Here is a 14139-nt window from a genome sequence, read left to right as displayed (position 1 = left end):
CCTTCCCTGAGTTTTTACACCCTCCTCCGGTAACCTAAATATTTATGTATGTTGCCACAAGGGAGTGACGCCCATGGACGAGTTAACGTCGCGATGGGCGCCTCATCTCCGGGCATATAATCCCCCGCCCTCTAGGCTCCAAGATCTGTTGCCCGCTCATCTCACATCACAAATCGAGCACGTCCACGATTGATTCACTCCCTGTTAAATCGCCATAGTCTCTGATATATACCAATACCCCCCCTCCCTCCAATAGCGACCAAGGCTGGCCTCGCAGTATCGATTCTCGAAATGATTGGGCACGTGCTATCGATCCTTGCATCGATAACGGCGATATACCACTTGGCTGGCCGCCTCCTGAAGACTCTTAGCACTCGGCTTTTGCTGATTTTTGCGCTGCAGTTCGCGGATGTCATAACTGGATGGTGAATCCCCCCCTCCACGCTCGTTGCCTTCTCGTTAGGCTGGGTGGCCATCTATATATATGTTTGTTTGATTTAAGGCATGGTGCTCTTACGCAGGAGATGCCCAGACCCTTCAGTTCTCAAGGCGTGCACGGTCCGTCGGGGCTACCGCCGTATCTACGGATAACGTCACTCGGAGCCCTTCGGGATCGTGAGTGTTCTGTAGCCTTCCCCTAGGACAGTCCGTACCTATCCTTCCGTCCCGACAGTGTAGCTGACTCCGGCGTTAAGCGTGGGCATTATCGCGCAGAGCATCAGCATTGCGAAGGACCACTTCGATCCGCACACGACGGTGTGCAATGCCATTGGGACGGCGATAATAGTGACGGGGGATGCTCGTGGAGTTCCTGACGCTCGATGTCACCGTCGTAACGATCGTCGGCGTGATGCGGCCGATCTGGCTCGACTACTAGCGGCCGTGGATGACGGCGGTCGTGCTGCTCCTTGCCACGGGGGTGCCGGTAGCCACCGCGCTGGCCGCCCTCCAGGTAAAGGCCATGACGCCCGTCAGCGGAGGCTACTGCGGCATCGAGCGCGATCCGGAGTACCTCAGATTTGTGAGCAACCTCTTTATCGTCGCCGGCGTCGGCACCTGTGGTCTGTTCTGGTTCCCGTTCTCGTTTCGTTCTTCACCAACCTCCGCCGCACGCCCCCCCCGGCTGGCTGGTTTCAAGCATAATCGTTATTGGGGAATTGATACGGAGCAGGCGATCATCCTCGCAGCGCGCATGGCCATCATGGTCGCCGTCCCCCGTGCTTCACCTGGCGCTCCTCCTGCACGTTCGGAGGCACCTGCTCTACCACGCCGCCGTCAGTCCGAGCGCGCTCTCGCAGCTGCTCGCCCGCGTCCGCACGCTCCGCACGTTCCGCACCACCACCGACGAGGAGACCGCGCACGCCCACACCCGCCTAGAGCGCGTAAAGAGTGTCGATACGTGCCACACGTGCCGCACGCTGCCGGCGCAGACCACCTCCGCGACTTCCGCCTCCGGGAAGGCGTACAGGTCCATCGGCTAGTCGCTGTGTCTGCGCTCGTACCCCACGGTGATCATCTTCCTGTGGCTGCCCGGAGTGGCGAACCGGCTCTACGAGACGTCGGATAGAGAGTCGCGGGCGCTGGTGTTGCTGCAAACTACTACGGCGTATGTTGGATGTGCTAATGCGCTGCTGTATCTGTGGAGCGAGGGGCAGCTGAGGGAGTGGAGGGAGCGGAAGGACCGCAGGCGACAGTGGGAGAGAAGGCAGCTGTGGGAGCGGCCTGAGCTGTGTCCCGATTCGGGGGCGGGTGGTGCGGGGAGTTGACAGAGTACCTGGAGGGGGGCATTATTGCTGGGCAATGATATGCTGGAGGAACTGAGGAGTTACTTACATACGTTGTTTATGATGGGAGCACGAGATGCTCACCGAGGGAGGTACACTCTACCCATAATACAGTTCGGGTGGGGAAAATAGCTTTCTTTCTTTCCTTTTCCTTCATTTTTATGCGACGGAGCCTTGACGGTTTACCGTTTTTAATGATTCACCAGAGTATCGCGGTGTGAATAGTCGCGACTGTACAGTTTAATCCGATGAATTATGTACACACGAAAGGAAATGCACATGTATATAGGTGTATATTTCGTTCCATTAGCTTTCGATCTCGCACGTTGAAGCCTCCACTCGTATGTACAGCTGTGGTTACACCCACTTTCCACATTTCAACCCCACCTGCCCCTCCAAGTTCCAACCCCACCTTCGCCCGTACAGTGACAGCGAGAACAATGACCACGCCTACCCCATCCGACTCCGACCCGGACATCCACATCACTCTGACCGAAGATGTGCTGGACCTGACGGCGACGGCAGCGCTCGTGCGGTCGCCCAAAGCCGGTGCGATCGTGCTATTCGTTGGTAACTACGGCATTGTCCTCCCCCCGTGCCAACCGTAACTAGCTGACACCTCACAGGCACGACACGCGACACCTTCGACGGGCAGCCCGTCAAGACGCTATCCTACAGCACGTACTACGCCAAAGCGCAGCGGACGATGGCGTTGATCGCGCACGGCATTAAGGCGCGGTTCGGACTCACGGGGATCGCGATTACGCACAGGCTGGGCGAGGTGGGGGTCGGCGAGGATAGCGTGCACATTGCCGTAGCTAGTCCGCATAGACAGGCGGCGTTTGATGCGGGCCGCGAGGCATTGGAGGAGATTAAGAAGAAGGCGGAGATCTGGAAGCTTGAGGTCTTTCAGGAGGGCGGCGGCGTGTGGAGGAGCAATAGGGACGGCGAGAAGGGCGTCAGGGTCGATGATGCACAGGTCGAGAATGTGATCGAGGCTGAGAGGGATAGTAATTTGCCGGTTGTGTGAGGGGAATTAAAACCGCGTGCTCCCATGCGGAATCGGAGCTTCGGCACGCCGTTCTTTTTTACACATGTATTTTGTTCCGCGAACTTGCAGGGGCAGCGGGGGTTGCGAGCCGGATCGCCGCTAATGGCGGGGCATTAAAGTTGCACATCCCGACGCGCCTCGCAAAAAAATCCTCATCTGCAGACCGAGTGGAGACCCCTGAAAACACACCCAGTCCACCCACGAGAACCACGTACCCGATGCTCGTCGCCCGGCGCTCCCTCCATTGCGCTCGTACCCTCACCCGCCACAGTCTCCTCCCAAAGCCCGAGTACTTTTGCCGCGCCTCCGCCGCCAGCAGCAGAAGCAGAAGCTTCGCCACCACTCCCGCCCGCCGCAACGAGATCGTCGCGAACAATGGCACCGCCGCCGCTGCCGTGCCCAAAGATCCACAACAGCAGGTATACTCCGATCCGTATGCCAACGAGCTGCCGATCGAGGCCTACGTTCGGAACGTGCGCGAAGTGTGGGGAGAAAACTTGCCCGAGGGGTTGCTGTCAGAGGAGGAGTACAAGATCTACGAGCGGTATTACGGCCCGCCTGTGCGCACTCTCACGCCGGAAGAGGTCGAGGAGGAGTATGGAATAGCTGAGGGTGAGGATGGGGATGTGGATGGACTCGCGACGCTGCAGGATGCCAATGGCGTGCCGATCGAGTACGATGTCGAGCCGGTGGAGGAGGAGGGGGAGGAGGCAGCGAAGGCAGCGAAGGCAGCGAAGGCAGAGGGGGTAGAGGAGGTAGAGGAAGAAGTGCCGGAAGGGTTCGTGAGAGCGCGGAGTGCGGAGGAGGCAGCCATGTATGCGCGCATTGGCGAAGATATCCAGCGGTCAATGAGTCTGGCCGAGGAAGATGGCGGTAGGGTATTGGAGGGAGAGCACGATGCGGAGGCGGAGGTCGACGAAGAACTTTTGATGCGCACACATCCGCTCACCGAGCTCGGACGGTTCGGAACGTTTCCCACCACCACCTTCACGCCTGTCGGCATCACAAAGCCAACGGCTGCACTGCTATCGGGCGTCAGCAATAAACATCTCGACGATGCCATCTTCAGGATCCTCGGAGCGTCGCTCGAGAAAACCCCCATCAGGACGGAACACTCCGACAAGGCGTACAACTCTATACCCCTCAACACGTCCAACGCCATGAGCGAGATGGATGCCAATGTCCACATGGCCACGATTCTTCCCGGGTACTACGCGCAGTCGCTCAGCACGCTGACGGAGCTGCGACGGCGGCTGGGACGGGACTGGATCCTGGGCAACGAGCACAGCGGGGAGAAGGGTGTCAAACTTGTTCTCGATGTCGGAACGGGTGGTGCTGGAGTGCTTGCCTGGCGGGCGATGGTGGAAGCCGAGCGGCAACTTCTTGCGGACGAAGCATCCGAGATTGATGGTGCGGAGAAGACTGAAGAACCAACACCGACCGAAACTACAGAGGAAATTCCCACTCCTACTGAGCAGAAGGCAGTGGTCGTGATGGGCTCACAACCACTGCGTTACCGCATGGCTAAACTTCTTGAGAACACCACCTTCATCCCCCGCCTTCCCGATATGCCCGGTCCACAGACTGTCTCCCTGGACGATCTGAACTTTGAGGCTAACATCGAGCCCGAAGGCACCCCCGAAGCGCAAACTCTCGAAGCGCAAACTCTCGAAGAGCAAACGGCTGAAGAGCAAACCCTCCAAGAGCAAACCGCTGAAGAGCAAACCGCTGAAGAGCAAACCGCTGAAGAGCAAACCGCTGAAGAGCAAACCTCCGCACCGGCAAAGCCTGGATTCGTCGATAAGCAACCACGAAAGCTTTACGATCTCATCATCGCAACAAACACCATCCTCCCCATCTACGAAAGCCACAAGCGCAAATCCCACGTCCAAAGGCTGTGGTCCCTCCTCAACCCCAACGGCGGCGTGCTCCTCTTAGTAGAGAAGGGCACCCCGCGTGGCTTCGAAGCCATCGCAGGAGCCCGCAAAGGGCTGCTGAAATACAACATCGCCACCGCCGACAGCGAATTCGTTCCGCTCAAGGAAACGGAGGACGTCTCATCACCACGCACACGCAAGGAAACGTCTAGCATCGTAGCGCCATGCACGAACCACAGTGAATGCCCGCTCTACGTCAATGGCCCGGCCAAATCCATCAGCCGCGACTTCTGCAGCTTCTCGCACCGCTACCAGCGACCAAACTACATGCAGCGCGTTCTCGGCGCAAAAAAACGCAACCACGAGGACCTGATCTACTCGTACGTCGCCGTCCGCCGCGGCATCGACGTCACTCGCCAGGAATCGCCGCCCATAGAACCCAAAATCGAGGACTTTGACACCAAGGTCACACCCCCCGTCAGTCCGTACTCGATGGCGCAACTACGGGCACACGCTTACACTCTCCCGCGCGCCATCTTTCCGCCAATGAAACGCACCGGCCACGTCGTCATCGACGTGTGCACGCCGAAGGGAAAGATCGAGCGGTGGACTGTCCCGCGCTCGTACGGAAAGGTTGCGTTTAGGGATGCGCGGAAGAGCAAGTGGGGAGACCTGTGGGCGCTCGGCGCAAAGACGAAGATCGCGAGGAATATCAAGCTCGGCGAAAAGCAGAAGAAGATGAAGGTCGTCAAGGAGGAGAAGAAGGAGGTCGAGTGGAAGGTCAAGGGCAAGAAGAAGCATTGGGGCAAGAAGGAGGTCGAGATCAAGAAGGAGAGAGGGAAGGGCCTCACTTTGGAAAGGGCGTCGCAGAGGAAGAAGAAGGATGCGGGTATGTAGATTGAAGGCTTGAAGGCTAGGACTTGGATGTGTATATAGGGTGTGAATGTACGATAGATGCATGGCCTCCTTTCTTGGTGCAATTGATCTCTCCCCCGCTCGTGACAAGTGATGCATTACTGCGTCGCTAAAGTCATTGATTTTTCTGCTTAAAATCGCGTAAGCTGAGATCTCCTGGGATTGGCCACCCTCCCCTGCACCAAACACCTGTGCCCCACCGATCACTCCCGTGCCCCGACTTTGCTCACCCACCCACCCACATACTTTCAGCCCACGATGCTCGCAACAAAACTCCGGCCGTGCCTCCGCACCCTTGGCGGTCCCACATCGGTCCGCACCTTCCAACAACGCGCGCCACCTCCCGACTACGGCTTCGCATTTGAGTAACCGCCCCTCCCCCGCGCTTCCCCACATCCCGTCTTCCCCTCTATGTAGCCGGAACTGACCCGTGCGAGCCTCGGTATACAGCATCGATGGCGTCCTTCTACACGGCTCTACGCCACTCTCGGGCGCGACGCGCACATTGCAATACCTACAGCAGAAGCGGCTCGAGTTCCTGCTGCTAACAAATGGCGGGGGCACGTCGGAGTCTCGGCGGATCCGGCAGCTGTCGAAGCTGCTCGACACGCCGCTACACATCCAGCAGTTCGTACAGTCGCACACGCCGTTCCGCATGCACGCGCAGTCGCGCGGCATGGAGAATGTGCTTGTCGTCGGGGGCGCGGGCGATAACTGCCGTGCCGTCGCGGAGCAGTATGGGTTCCAAGATGTTCTGATCCCAGCGGATGTACTGGTCAAATGGCCGGAGGTCGCGCCGTTCAGTGATCCGGCGGCGTGGGAGAAGTATGCTCGCCCCGTCGCCAAGGGGAGGAAGGTCGATGCTATCCTATGCTTCAATGATTCAAGGGATTGGATATGTGCCCCCGCCCTCCCGCCCCCACCCTCGCCCCTTCGCTTCTCCGTCCCTGGCTAACGAATTGTGCACGCCCTGGACCTGCAGTTGATAATCGACCTCCTCCTGTCCGACTCGGGCCGCATCGGATCGCGCCGTCCGGTCTCGAAGGTGCTCAAGGACGGGCACATCCCGCTCTACTTCTCAAACCCGGACCTGTGGTGGGCCAACGAGTACCCGCAGCCTCGTCTCGGGCAGGGCGGCTTCCGCGCGGCGCTCGAGGGGCTGTGGCGGACCATCACGGATGGAAAAGGCGAGCTCAAGGCGACGACGATAGGCAAGCCGCATCAGCCGACGTATGAGTACGCCGAGAACGTCCTCACCGCGTGGAGAATGCAGCAGCTGGGCGAGGAGAGTGAACATCCCGAGCTCAGGAGAGTGTACATGGTCGGCGATAATCCGAAGAGCGATATTGCCGGTGCGAATGGGTATAAGAGCCCCTGGGGCACGGAGTGGGTCAGTATCCTGGTAAAGACGGGCGTGTACAGGAATGGAGACGATGATGGGGGTGCGAAGGTAGTTGTAAATAATGTGGAAGAGGCCGTGAGGTGGGCAGTTGCGAGGGAGGAGGAGGCGAACGAGAATATGAATGCGAGGGGTGATTGATTGGAGTCACCAGGTGGTATTTCCATATTCCCTTTTCTTGGATGCGGAGGTGATGGGATTAGGTGTTGATAATTACCACGATGTACAGGGTGGAGGCTGTCTGTCTGCTAGGAACCGAAACATAGGTTTATTATACTCGGACGCTCCGTTGTCAGTTCACGTTTTGAGGGCACGCACATAGGTACCATGGTCAAGACTTTCGTTTGCTAGGAAGGACCACGTACAGAAATGAAAGTCTCATTTGACGAACTCGACACGATAACCGCATGCCATCACGTGAAGAGAGCAGTATGTGTACCAAAAACACCAGCAACCTCCCATTATTCATCCCTCTACCTATTTACATCACCGATATGATCCTGTCGTCAAGACGTCTCCCCTCCCCGCAGTTATCGGTCAATTGAGCTTCCGAGAGTGAGGGCCTTGATCCAATCCGCCCGTAAATCGCCACTGCTATCATCCTCTAGAACCTTCCCTCTATCCCACTCCCTTGTGTCGCCCTTTTTCGTCCATTTTATGTTGTTGGGGTTCTGCGTGTCGTTGTCTTCCCACGCCTTGATGAAGTCTTCACCGGGTCTCTCGGCGCGCAGTCGCTGGGCGCCCTGATTCTTCAGTCTCTGTCGATCTCGGAACGCCTCCACTTCGTCGACCGGAGATTGACTGTCAAGCGCGGGATTGTAGTCGTCGAGGAAGCGGGAATCCATAGCTGCTTTGCCGGTGGTGCCGCGGCCTCGTGCGCGGGGTTCCGCTTGCGTCTGGGCGGCAGGTCCGATGAAATCTTCCGAAGCATCAGAGGATTGGCTGGCGGACCGCTCGTGCCTGCTAGGACCGCGGTCGCCCAATTTCCGATGATCATCGTGGGCATCCGCCGGCAGATCCTTGGCTTTGGAATCGCTCATCCGCCGTTTCTTCTCCCGGTGTCGCTCATCCACCGAGCCGCCATCTTTCTCTTCCAATTCCTTGTCACGGTGTCTGCGTCTCCGCCGTCCCTGCTTCGACCTCGATCGACTCCGGTTGTGTCTCGAACGTCTATCGCGGTCCTTGTGTCGGTGATGGTGGTTGGTGTGTCTATCACCCTCCGGGGGTTCTGACCGCGACCGCTTCTTGTGCCTGTCCGTATGTCGCGCGCGATCCGTCTCTCCGTTCTTCGGCGACTTCTCGCGACTGCCGTGCCTGCGGCGTCTCTCGCTGCGGCTGTGATCGTCGCGCTCGTGATGGCGACGCCGGGCTTGACGGGCGCCCTCGGGGGATCTCGACAGGCGCCCTTCCCTCTCCCTCTCCCTCTCCCTCTCCCTCTCCCTCTCCTGCTTCTTCTCCATCGCCTTCACTTCCCGCTCCCTACTCCTCTCCCGCTCCCTCTCGGGCGACCTCGACAACCTCCCATCAGCCTTCCTCCTCAGCCGTCGCAGTCGCGCCTGCGCCTCTGCGGCCTCGCGCGCCAGCAGCGCAGTGTTGTGCGAATCGACCTCGCGCACAATGTTCCGCAGGAAGCGCGTGTTCGGTTTCGGGATTCTGGCGGGTCTGTAAATCGGGGGCGGTCGGTCATTGGTATCGGGTCGCGTGTGGAAGGGGTGATGGGTGGTGGAGCTTCCTACCTAGTTGCGGGAGCCGCGGGGCCTCCGAAGCGGGTGGCTTGCACCGCTGCTTCTTTCTTCAGCAGCGAGGTTATAAAGTCGTCTGTGTATTGGCTCATGGCGGTGGAAATGGCGGTGGGGGAGGCTGCGGAGAGGCGCGATGGGTGAGCTGTTGTGTGGGTGGGGGAGGCTGCGGAGAGGCGCGAGGGGTGAGCTGCTGTGTGGGTGGGAGAGCTAATGCTTAGAAGGTCCTTGGTCGACGACTGGCGTTGAACAGGGTTGCTTGCTTTCATAATCTCAGGAAGCCGCTAACTACTTTCAGAAATAATGGTCAAAATTCTTTACCTCTCTTGTGGGCATGGGAGTATGAAGGCACGAGATCTGACGGCGAAGCTATAGAAGGTGCATTCTCAGTGACTCGATAGAATTCAAGCTCGAGCCGCTTGTATATAACTATAAGAAAGGGAAACCAGGCACTATCACGAAGTCTAGGTATATGTACAACTTGGTTATAGGTAGTGACTTAAGCCCTCACACCGTGGAGCCATTCTGGCCATATTTGTTGACAGACCTAAGCTAAAGTTTGTTCTCACTTGTCATGTCTAGATCCCTCCAGCCTACGCTCATGGCCGAGGATGATAGAAAGTAAATTGCCCTCCAAGCGGCCGTGTAGGGACAGGTCCGAAAGAGAGGTACACGACGTCTATATATAAGGGACCAAGTCTAGTGTTGGGCACGAGCTAAGTTGACCCAGGTGTTCGTCCCGGATTTTTCGGCCCGACCCTAACGAGCCAACTCGGGTCTGCTTGAGAGCCCGCATCCCACTCAAGGATTTGTGAGTGACGACTCATGATTCTTCAGTGCTACCTTGCCGTACCAGGCAGCAGCGAGCGTACCGGTTCTCACGTGGAGGCAGGTACCCATCCCTAACTAGCATAACTGGCTAATCGACAAGAGGAGGTATATTTGGCAACAAGGCAAGATTGATCGGCAACAAGGCAAGATCTTCAATTGCGGAGAACTAGACGGGACTGCCTGAGAACGTGCAGTAGTAGCCGGAGGAGCTCGAGGACGCAGACGTGCACCGAGGAGCTCAAGCAAGCGATGGTACGGATGACGGAGACATATGTACTATGTAGGCAGATGGCTGAAGAAACACTTCCGGTTGTGAGAACGTGGAATCGTAAAATCCACGAGCCGCCGAGGTGAGGTTGGGTAATGGGACTTCCGATGCAACTATGGTTCATTTCCATCTCCTTTCTGATCACGGGATTACTAGTACATCATCGAAACGAGTAAAACACAACTTTTGCTCAGAGGTATAGAATTTATGAGTAGGTCATTGAAAATATCTACTCATCATCCTCCTCATCACCACCATCGTTCTTGGCCTCAGCGGCCTTGGCCTTCTTGCGCTGAGCGCGACCGGCGCGTCCACCACCGAAGGGCGAGCTCAGAGCGAAATCGATGTGCTTCTGCGAGTCGAGACGGACGACGAACGAAGGGACGTTGACGATCTGCTTGCCGACACGGATGTGACGCTGACGGATCAGGACACGGGCGTGGTGGATGGACTTGGCGAGACCGAGCTTGTAGACCTGAGTCTGGAGACGACGCTCCAAGAAGTCCTCGACGCGAAGGGCCAAGACGTAATCGAGCTTCATGCGCTGGTCGTCCAGGACACCGACTCGTACGAGACGGCGAATCAAGGCGTTACCCTCGAACAGACGCTTGGGGTCCTTCTCGTCCAGGGTCAAAAGCTGACGGGCAGCACGACTATCACCATGTCAGCCATTGTCATCCAAATGTAGAACCGTGATTGCGAGTGGCACCGACCGAATCTTGGACAGGGTGAGCTGGACACGCCACACCTCACGCTTGTTGCGCAGACCGTATTCACCGACGGTCTTCAATTCGGCATCGCTAGAAATCGCAGGGAGGTCAGTCGGTAGTCCTTATGCAGCGTTTCGAAGGAGACATGTGAAGAGACAAGCTCGACAACAGTGGAACTCACAGACGCGCGGACTCGAAGGGACGCCTGGGAACCTGTGCATGGCTAGTCAGCGCATAAGACTTAGAGTGCTCGGGTGCCGGGGAAACATATTGTAGGTCTTGGAGTAGGAAATAGGGGCCATTGTGATTAGATCGACGAAGGAGTGCGATTAAACTGATGTCGTTTCCTTCGAGTTGTCGGCGTCGGTAGTCGGTGGGCGGAAGGGTTGTCGGTGGGCTTCGATCGTCGTCGGACAATATTGGGCGGGCGCGTGCCTTGGTGATGATTCTCGTTTGTTGTGTGCGGCACCAAAGTTTGTGTGGGGGTAGATGGGACTGCTAAATGTAGGGCTAACACCCCTGCAACGCACAAATCCCACCCAAGCGAATTTCCACACCACCAACAATTCGGGCACCCAACTGCGAAACGAGAATCACCCCGACGACGACGACGACGACCCCAGCGACCCAGCGAATCCACCGCCCTCCGACCACCCGACCGAAACGTTCAGCAACAACCCCCGAAAAATAATCAAAAATGTACGTCTGCCGACATGCCGTCAAAGCATCGCCCGCGGCTCTATCTCGCTCGCGGAGATGTGCTCGTTCGCCTACTGACGGAGCTTGTTTGAAGGGGTCACTCCGGTGGTATTCGTTCCGGCACGAGATATGCCTTCTCGCGTAACTTCCGCGAGAAGGGTATGATCGCCATGTCGGTCTACCTGCAGCAGTACCGGTATGTTCTATCCTTGGAGTGAATGGTAGAAGATTGGAGGTTCTAATGGTTTTAGTGTCGGTGATATCGTCGATATCAAGGCAAACGGTGCCGTCCAGAAGGGGTGAGTCGAACCTCCTATGATCCCCACCGAATTCCCTGCGTCGAGCACGCCCGAAGCTCCCGCTCCTACACGGTCGAATGCGCGGGTTCGGTCGACGCAGAATGGAATCCGGTGTCGTTTTTCGATCGGACTCTTGCTGACCCGCATCGCAGTATGCCCCACAAGGTCTACCACGGAAAGACCGGTGTTGTCTACAATGTCACCAAGTCGGCTCTCGGTGTCATCATCTACAAGCGTGTCGGCAACCGCTACCTGGAGAAGCGCGTGAACGTCCGTGTCGAGCACGTCAAGCACTCCAAGTGCCGCAAGGAGTTCGTCGACCGTGTCAAGGACAACGCCGCCAAGAGGACGACTGCGAAGGAGGAGGGAACCCGTGTGCACCTGAAGAGAATGGCTACCCAGCCTCGGACCGCCCACACCGTTGCCGCCGCCGAGCCGGAGACCGTCAACGCGCTGGCGTACGAGACGACTATCTAGAGAGGTGGATTGGTAGCTAGTGCTGTTACCGTGCTCAATTCCAATCTCTTTATGTGTCCCTCCCCTATGGCGTTTGCTTGTTTCTAAAAGTCGGTGAATCTTGTATGTTGTACAAGCTACATGATGATGCTCTTTTGTCCCCAGCTTCTCCAACAGAATTGACCGCTTGATGTGCCTGAAAAAGTGCTTTTCGTACTACCATCCCTCGTTGAATTTCCAGTTACTACAACCGCTTGTATCTTAAACATTAGTATTCCGTCTCGTACCGTATCCGAGCTTACCAGGTAGGTGTTAAAAGCTTCCCTACGAAACACTAGACATACACTTCAAAAGTCCACCGGAATGGTGACGTTTCTGCCTGCAATTGGCCGGGGATACATAGGCGACGTCTTTTCCGCGTCGTGGGATGATTCAGAATTGGAACTGTGAGCATCTGGCTCGCTATCGCGGTCAACAAGATGGCCGGTCCTCATCGCGGCCGTGTCCTAACCGTCGGGTGCTAACCGTCCTATGCACACTGAACTGGTAGCGCACCGGCTTCGCCTGGCCGCTCACGTCGGACAATCCGGTGTCATATATTCGCGTCATCTATGGTCAACGCGATAAAGCAACCGACACCTCCAGCATGCTAAAATGTCATGACGTTTCATGCAGACAATCACGGGATATCACTCGGCTCTGTGCACCGATACGTAGTCGAAGAAATTACACCTGCAGATCTAAATTGCGAGAGTCTAACCATGCGCATTACACAATGCGGGACTGGCCTGCGATTGCTTGTCCAAATCTTTCGTTCTTTCATGCGGAGGCTTAATTGTGGTCTTCGGGAACGAGAGCAATATTCGGATGCCAGCGTGAAACTGACGCTCAACGGACAAGTCACGAAAGTATCCGCAAAAACTCGGTTGGCGATACGTATCTTACCCCAACTCCATTTTTAGTCCACTTGAGACCGCGATTTAAGCTTTCTACGGAAGCAGATGTGTTGATGTAATAGCGGCCATGGCACGAAACGGCCGTCAAACGTAATGGTGACTCTGACCGGTTCTCCGGGCTGTGTTGATGATCAACACAGCCTTTTTTGGTTTTGCTTGACCAGTGCTTGAGTGAGACATACCGAGATCAGGCCATATGAGGTTGACACAGTCGATGCCGCTGATATAACCCGTCAAGTCGCCACAATGCTCACTCGCAACATCCGCTCCTCTCGCGTCGTTTCGGCACTCTGGCAGTAACAAACGCAAACAAACGCACATTTTGGCATAAGTACACACCAGACTCCCTCCGTTATTTGTTGATAGTGATGCTGCAGTAGCATGAACATCTCCACTTTGCTCTCCGAAGAAGAAACGCTCACTCACCCCGGGCAGCATGCCGAAGCTCAGCGTACCTCGAACCTAGAGCTAGCACACCCAGCTCCTCTTCATTCGTCTGCACGCCTGTCCCTCTTCTCACCACGGTGTTCGCCGCACATCTCGCAAACCTGTCCGGCCCATAGTCCCACGTTTGCAACTCTCCCAGCCCCTCCCCGATCACCCGTGGAACCCTTCGAGAGAAAAACGCAGCCCTGGCGAACCGAGGAGCTCCGGGTGCTCGTGTGCGCGCTGTTCAACTTCATCTCGCCCGAAGCGCCGAATAGCAAGAAGGGCAAGTGGAAGGAAGTGCGGAGGAGTCTAAGCGCCGCCGGTTTCTCGCGGTCGATCGATGCTTGTCGCAAGTGCTACAAGAGGGTACTGGAGGGCGGCGATGAGCCATTAAGGGGCACTCCTGAGATGGTCTTGCTCATCAGCCTTAAGCGTATGTTGCTTTCAGAGTTCGGGGCCGAGTTGTGCGAGACAGCCCGCTGACAGACGGCATGGGATAGAGCGAGATACCGCGAAGCAGCAGGCCGAGGTGCCCGAGGTGACCGAGCGGCCGACGGAGTCACCGGCTGTGGAGGAGGCAATCGCGGAGGGAGCAACTAAAAAAGAGATTTCTGGAGACGAGGGGTTAGCAAAGTTAATGGAGTTAGCGAATGTAGCGGCTACTTTAGAGAAGCTGCCGCCGAAAGAGAGACCAGCTTCTGGGGCGACAAACTATGATCAAGTCCA

General features: G+C 56.9%; 7 protein-coding genes across 7 annotated transcripts; 5 read left to right on the top strand and 2 right to left on the bottom strand.

Annotated features, from left to right (window-relative positions):
* Nucleotides 1–2084: 2084 nt before the first annotated feature.
* Nucleotides 2085–2978, top strand: BZA05DRAFT_156866 (molybdopterin synthase large subunit). The gene is made up of 2 exons (XM_051479047.1): nt 2085–2354; nt 2411–2978. The coding sequence occupies exons 1-2, from the start codon at nt 2225–2227 to the stop codon at nt 2812–2814; spliced, it is 534 nt and encodes a 177-aa protein (XP_051336056.1). The 5' UTR covers nt 2085–2224; the 3' UTR covers nt 2815–2978.
* Nucleotides 2979–3053: 75 nt separating this feature from the next.
* Nucleotides 3054–5609, top strand: BZA05DRAFT_342780 (37S ribosomal protein-like protein Rsm22; the record flags this gene model as incomplete). The annotated part of the gene is made up of 4 exons (XM_051481051.1): nt 3054–3497; nt 3579–4245; nt 4288–4410; nt 4570–5609. 4 exons carry the CDS (start codon nt 3054–3056, stop codon nt 5607–5609), a joined length of 2274 nt encoding a protein of 757 aa, XP_051336055.1.
* Nucleotides 5610–5786: 177 nt separating this feature from the next.
* Nucleotides 5787–7425, top strand: BZA05DRAFT_156835 (HAD superfamily hydrolase). Its single transcript, XM_051479045.1, has 4 exons — nt 5787–5992; nt 6078–6522; nt 6595–7180; nt 7256–7425. Exons 1-3 carry the CDS (start codon nt 5886–5888, stop codon nt 7165–7167), a joined length of 1125 nt encoding a protein of 374 aa, XP_051336054.1. The 5' UTR covers nt 5787–5885; the 3' UTR covers nt 7168–7180; nt 7256–7425.
* A 1-nt stretch (nt 7426) lies between these two features.
* BZA05DRAFT_156843 (uncharacterized protein) lies at nt 7427–8969 on the bottom strand. The gene is made up of 2 exons (XM_051479046.1): nt 8763–8969; nt 7427–8688 (listed from the first exon to the last, which is right to left on the bottom strand). The coding sequence occupies exons 1-2, from the start codon at nt 8858–8860 to the stop codon at nt 7557–7559; spliced, it is 1230 nt and encodes a 409-aa protein (XP_051336053.1). The 5' UTR covers nt 8861–8969; the 3' UTR covers nt 7427–7556.
* Nucleotides 8970–9959: 990 nt separating this feature from the next.
* BZA05DRAFT_409216 (uncharacterized protein) lies at nt 9960–11008 on the bottom strand. Its single transcript, XM_051484774.1, has 4 exons — nt 10846–11008; nt 10756–10789; nt 10578–10664; nt 9960–10517 (listed from the first exon to the last, which is right to left on the bottom strand). Exons 1-4 carry the CDS (start codon nt 10874–10876, stop codon nt 10094–10096), a joined length of 576 nt encoding a protein of 191 aa, XP_051336052.1. The 5' UTR covers nt 10877–11008; the 3' UTR covers nt 9960–10093.
* Nucleotides 11009–11129: 121 nt separating this feature from the next.
* BZA05DRAFT_409214 (ribosomal protein L21e-domain-containing protein) lies at nt 11130–12326 on the top strand. Its single transcript, XM_051484773.1, has 4 exons — nt 11130–11273; nt 11368–11469; nt 11525–11572; nt 11725–12326. Coding segments are annotated over exons 1-4 (477 nt in total). The 5' UTR covers nt 11130–11271; the 3' UTR covers nt 12050–12326.
* Nucleotides 12327–13230: 904 nt separating this feature from the next.
* BZA05DRAFT_448217 (uncharacterized protein) lies at nt 13231–14130 on the top strand (the record flags this gene model as incomplete). Its single annotated transcript, XM_051487233.1, has 4 exons — nt 13231–13280; nt 13362–13846; nt 13914–14037; nt 14100–14130. 4 exons carry the CDS (start codon nt 13231–13233, stop codon nt 14128–14130), a joined length of 690 nt encoding a protein of 229 aa, XP_051336050.1.
* Between the last annotated feature and the right edge of the window lie 9 nt (nt 14131–14139).

Source organism: Tricharina praecox (assembly GCF_024521635.1).
Source record: "Tricharina praecox strain CBS 144465 chromosome Unknown BZA05scaffold_29, whole genome shotgun sequence".
In the NCBI taxonomy this organism is placed as follows: domain Eukaryota; kingdom Fungi; phylum Ascomycota; class Pezizomycetes; order Pezizales; family Pyronemataceae; genus Tricharina; species Tricharina praecox.
Note: the sequence above shows the minus strand (reverse complement) of the source record. Positions and strands in the feature narration are given on the sequence as shown.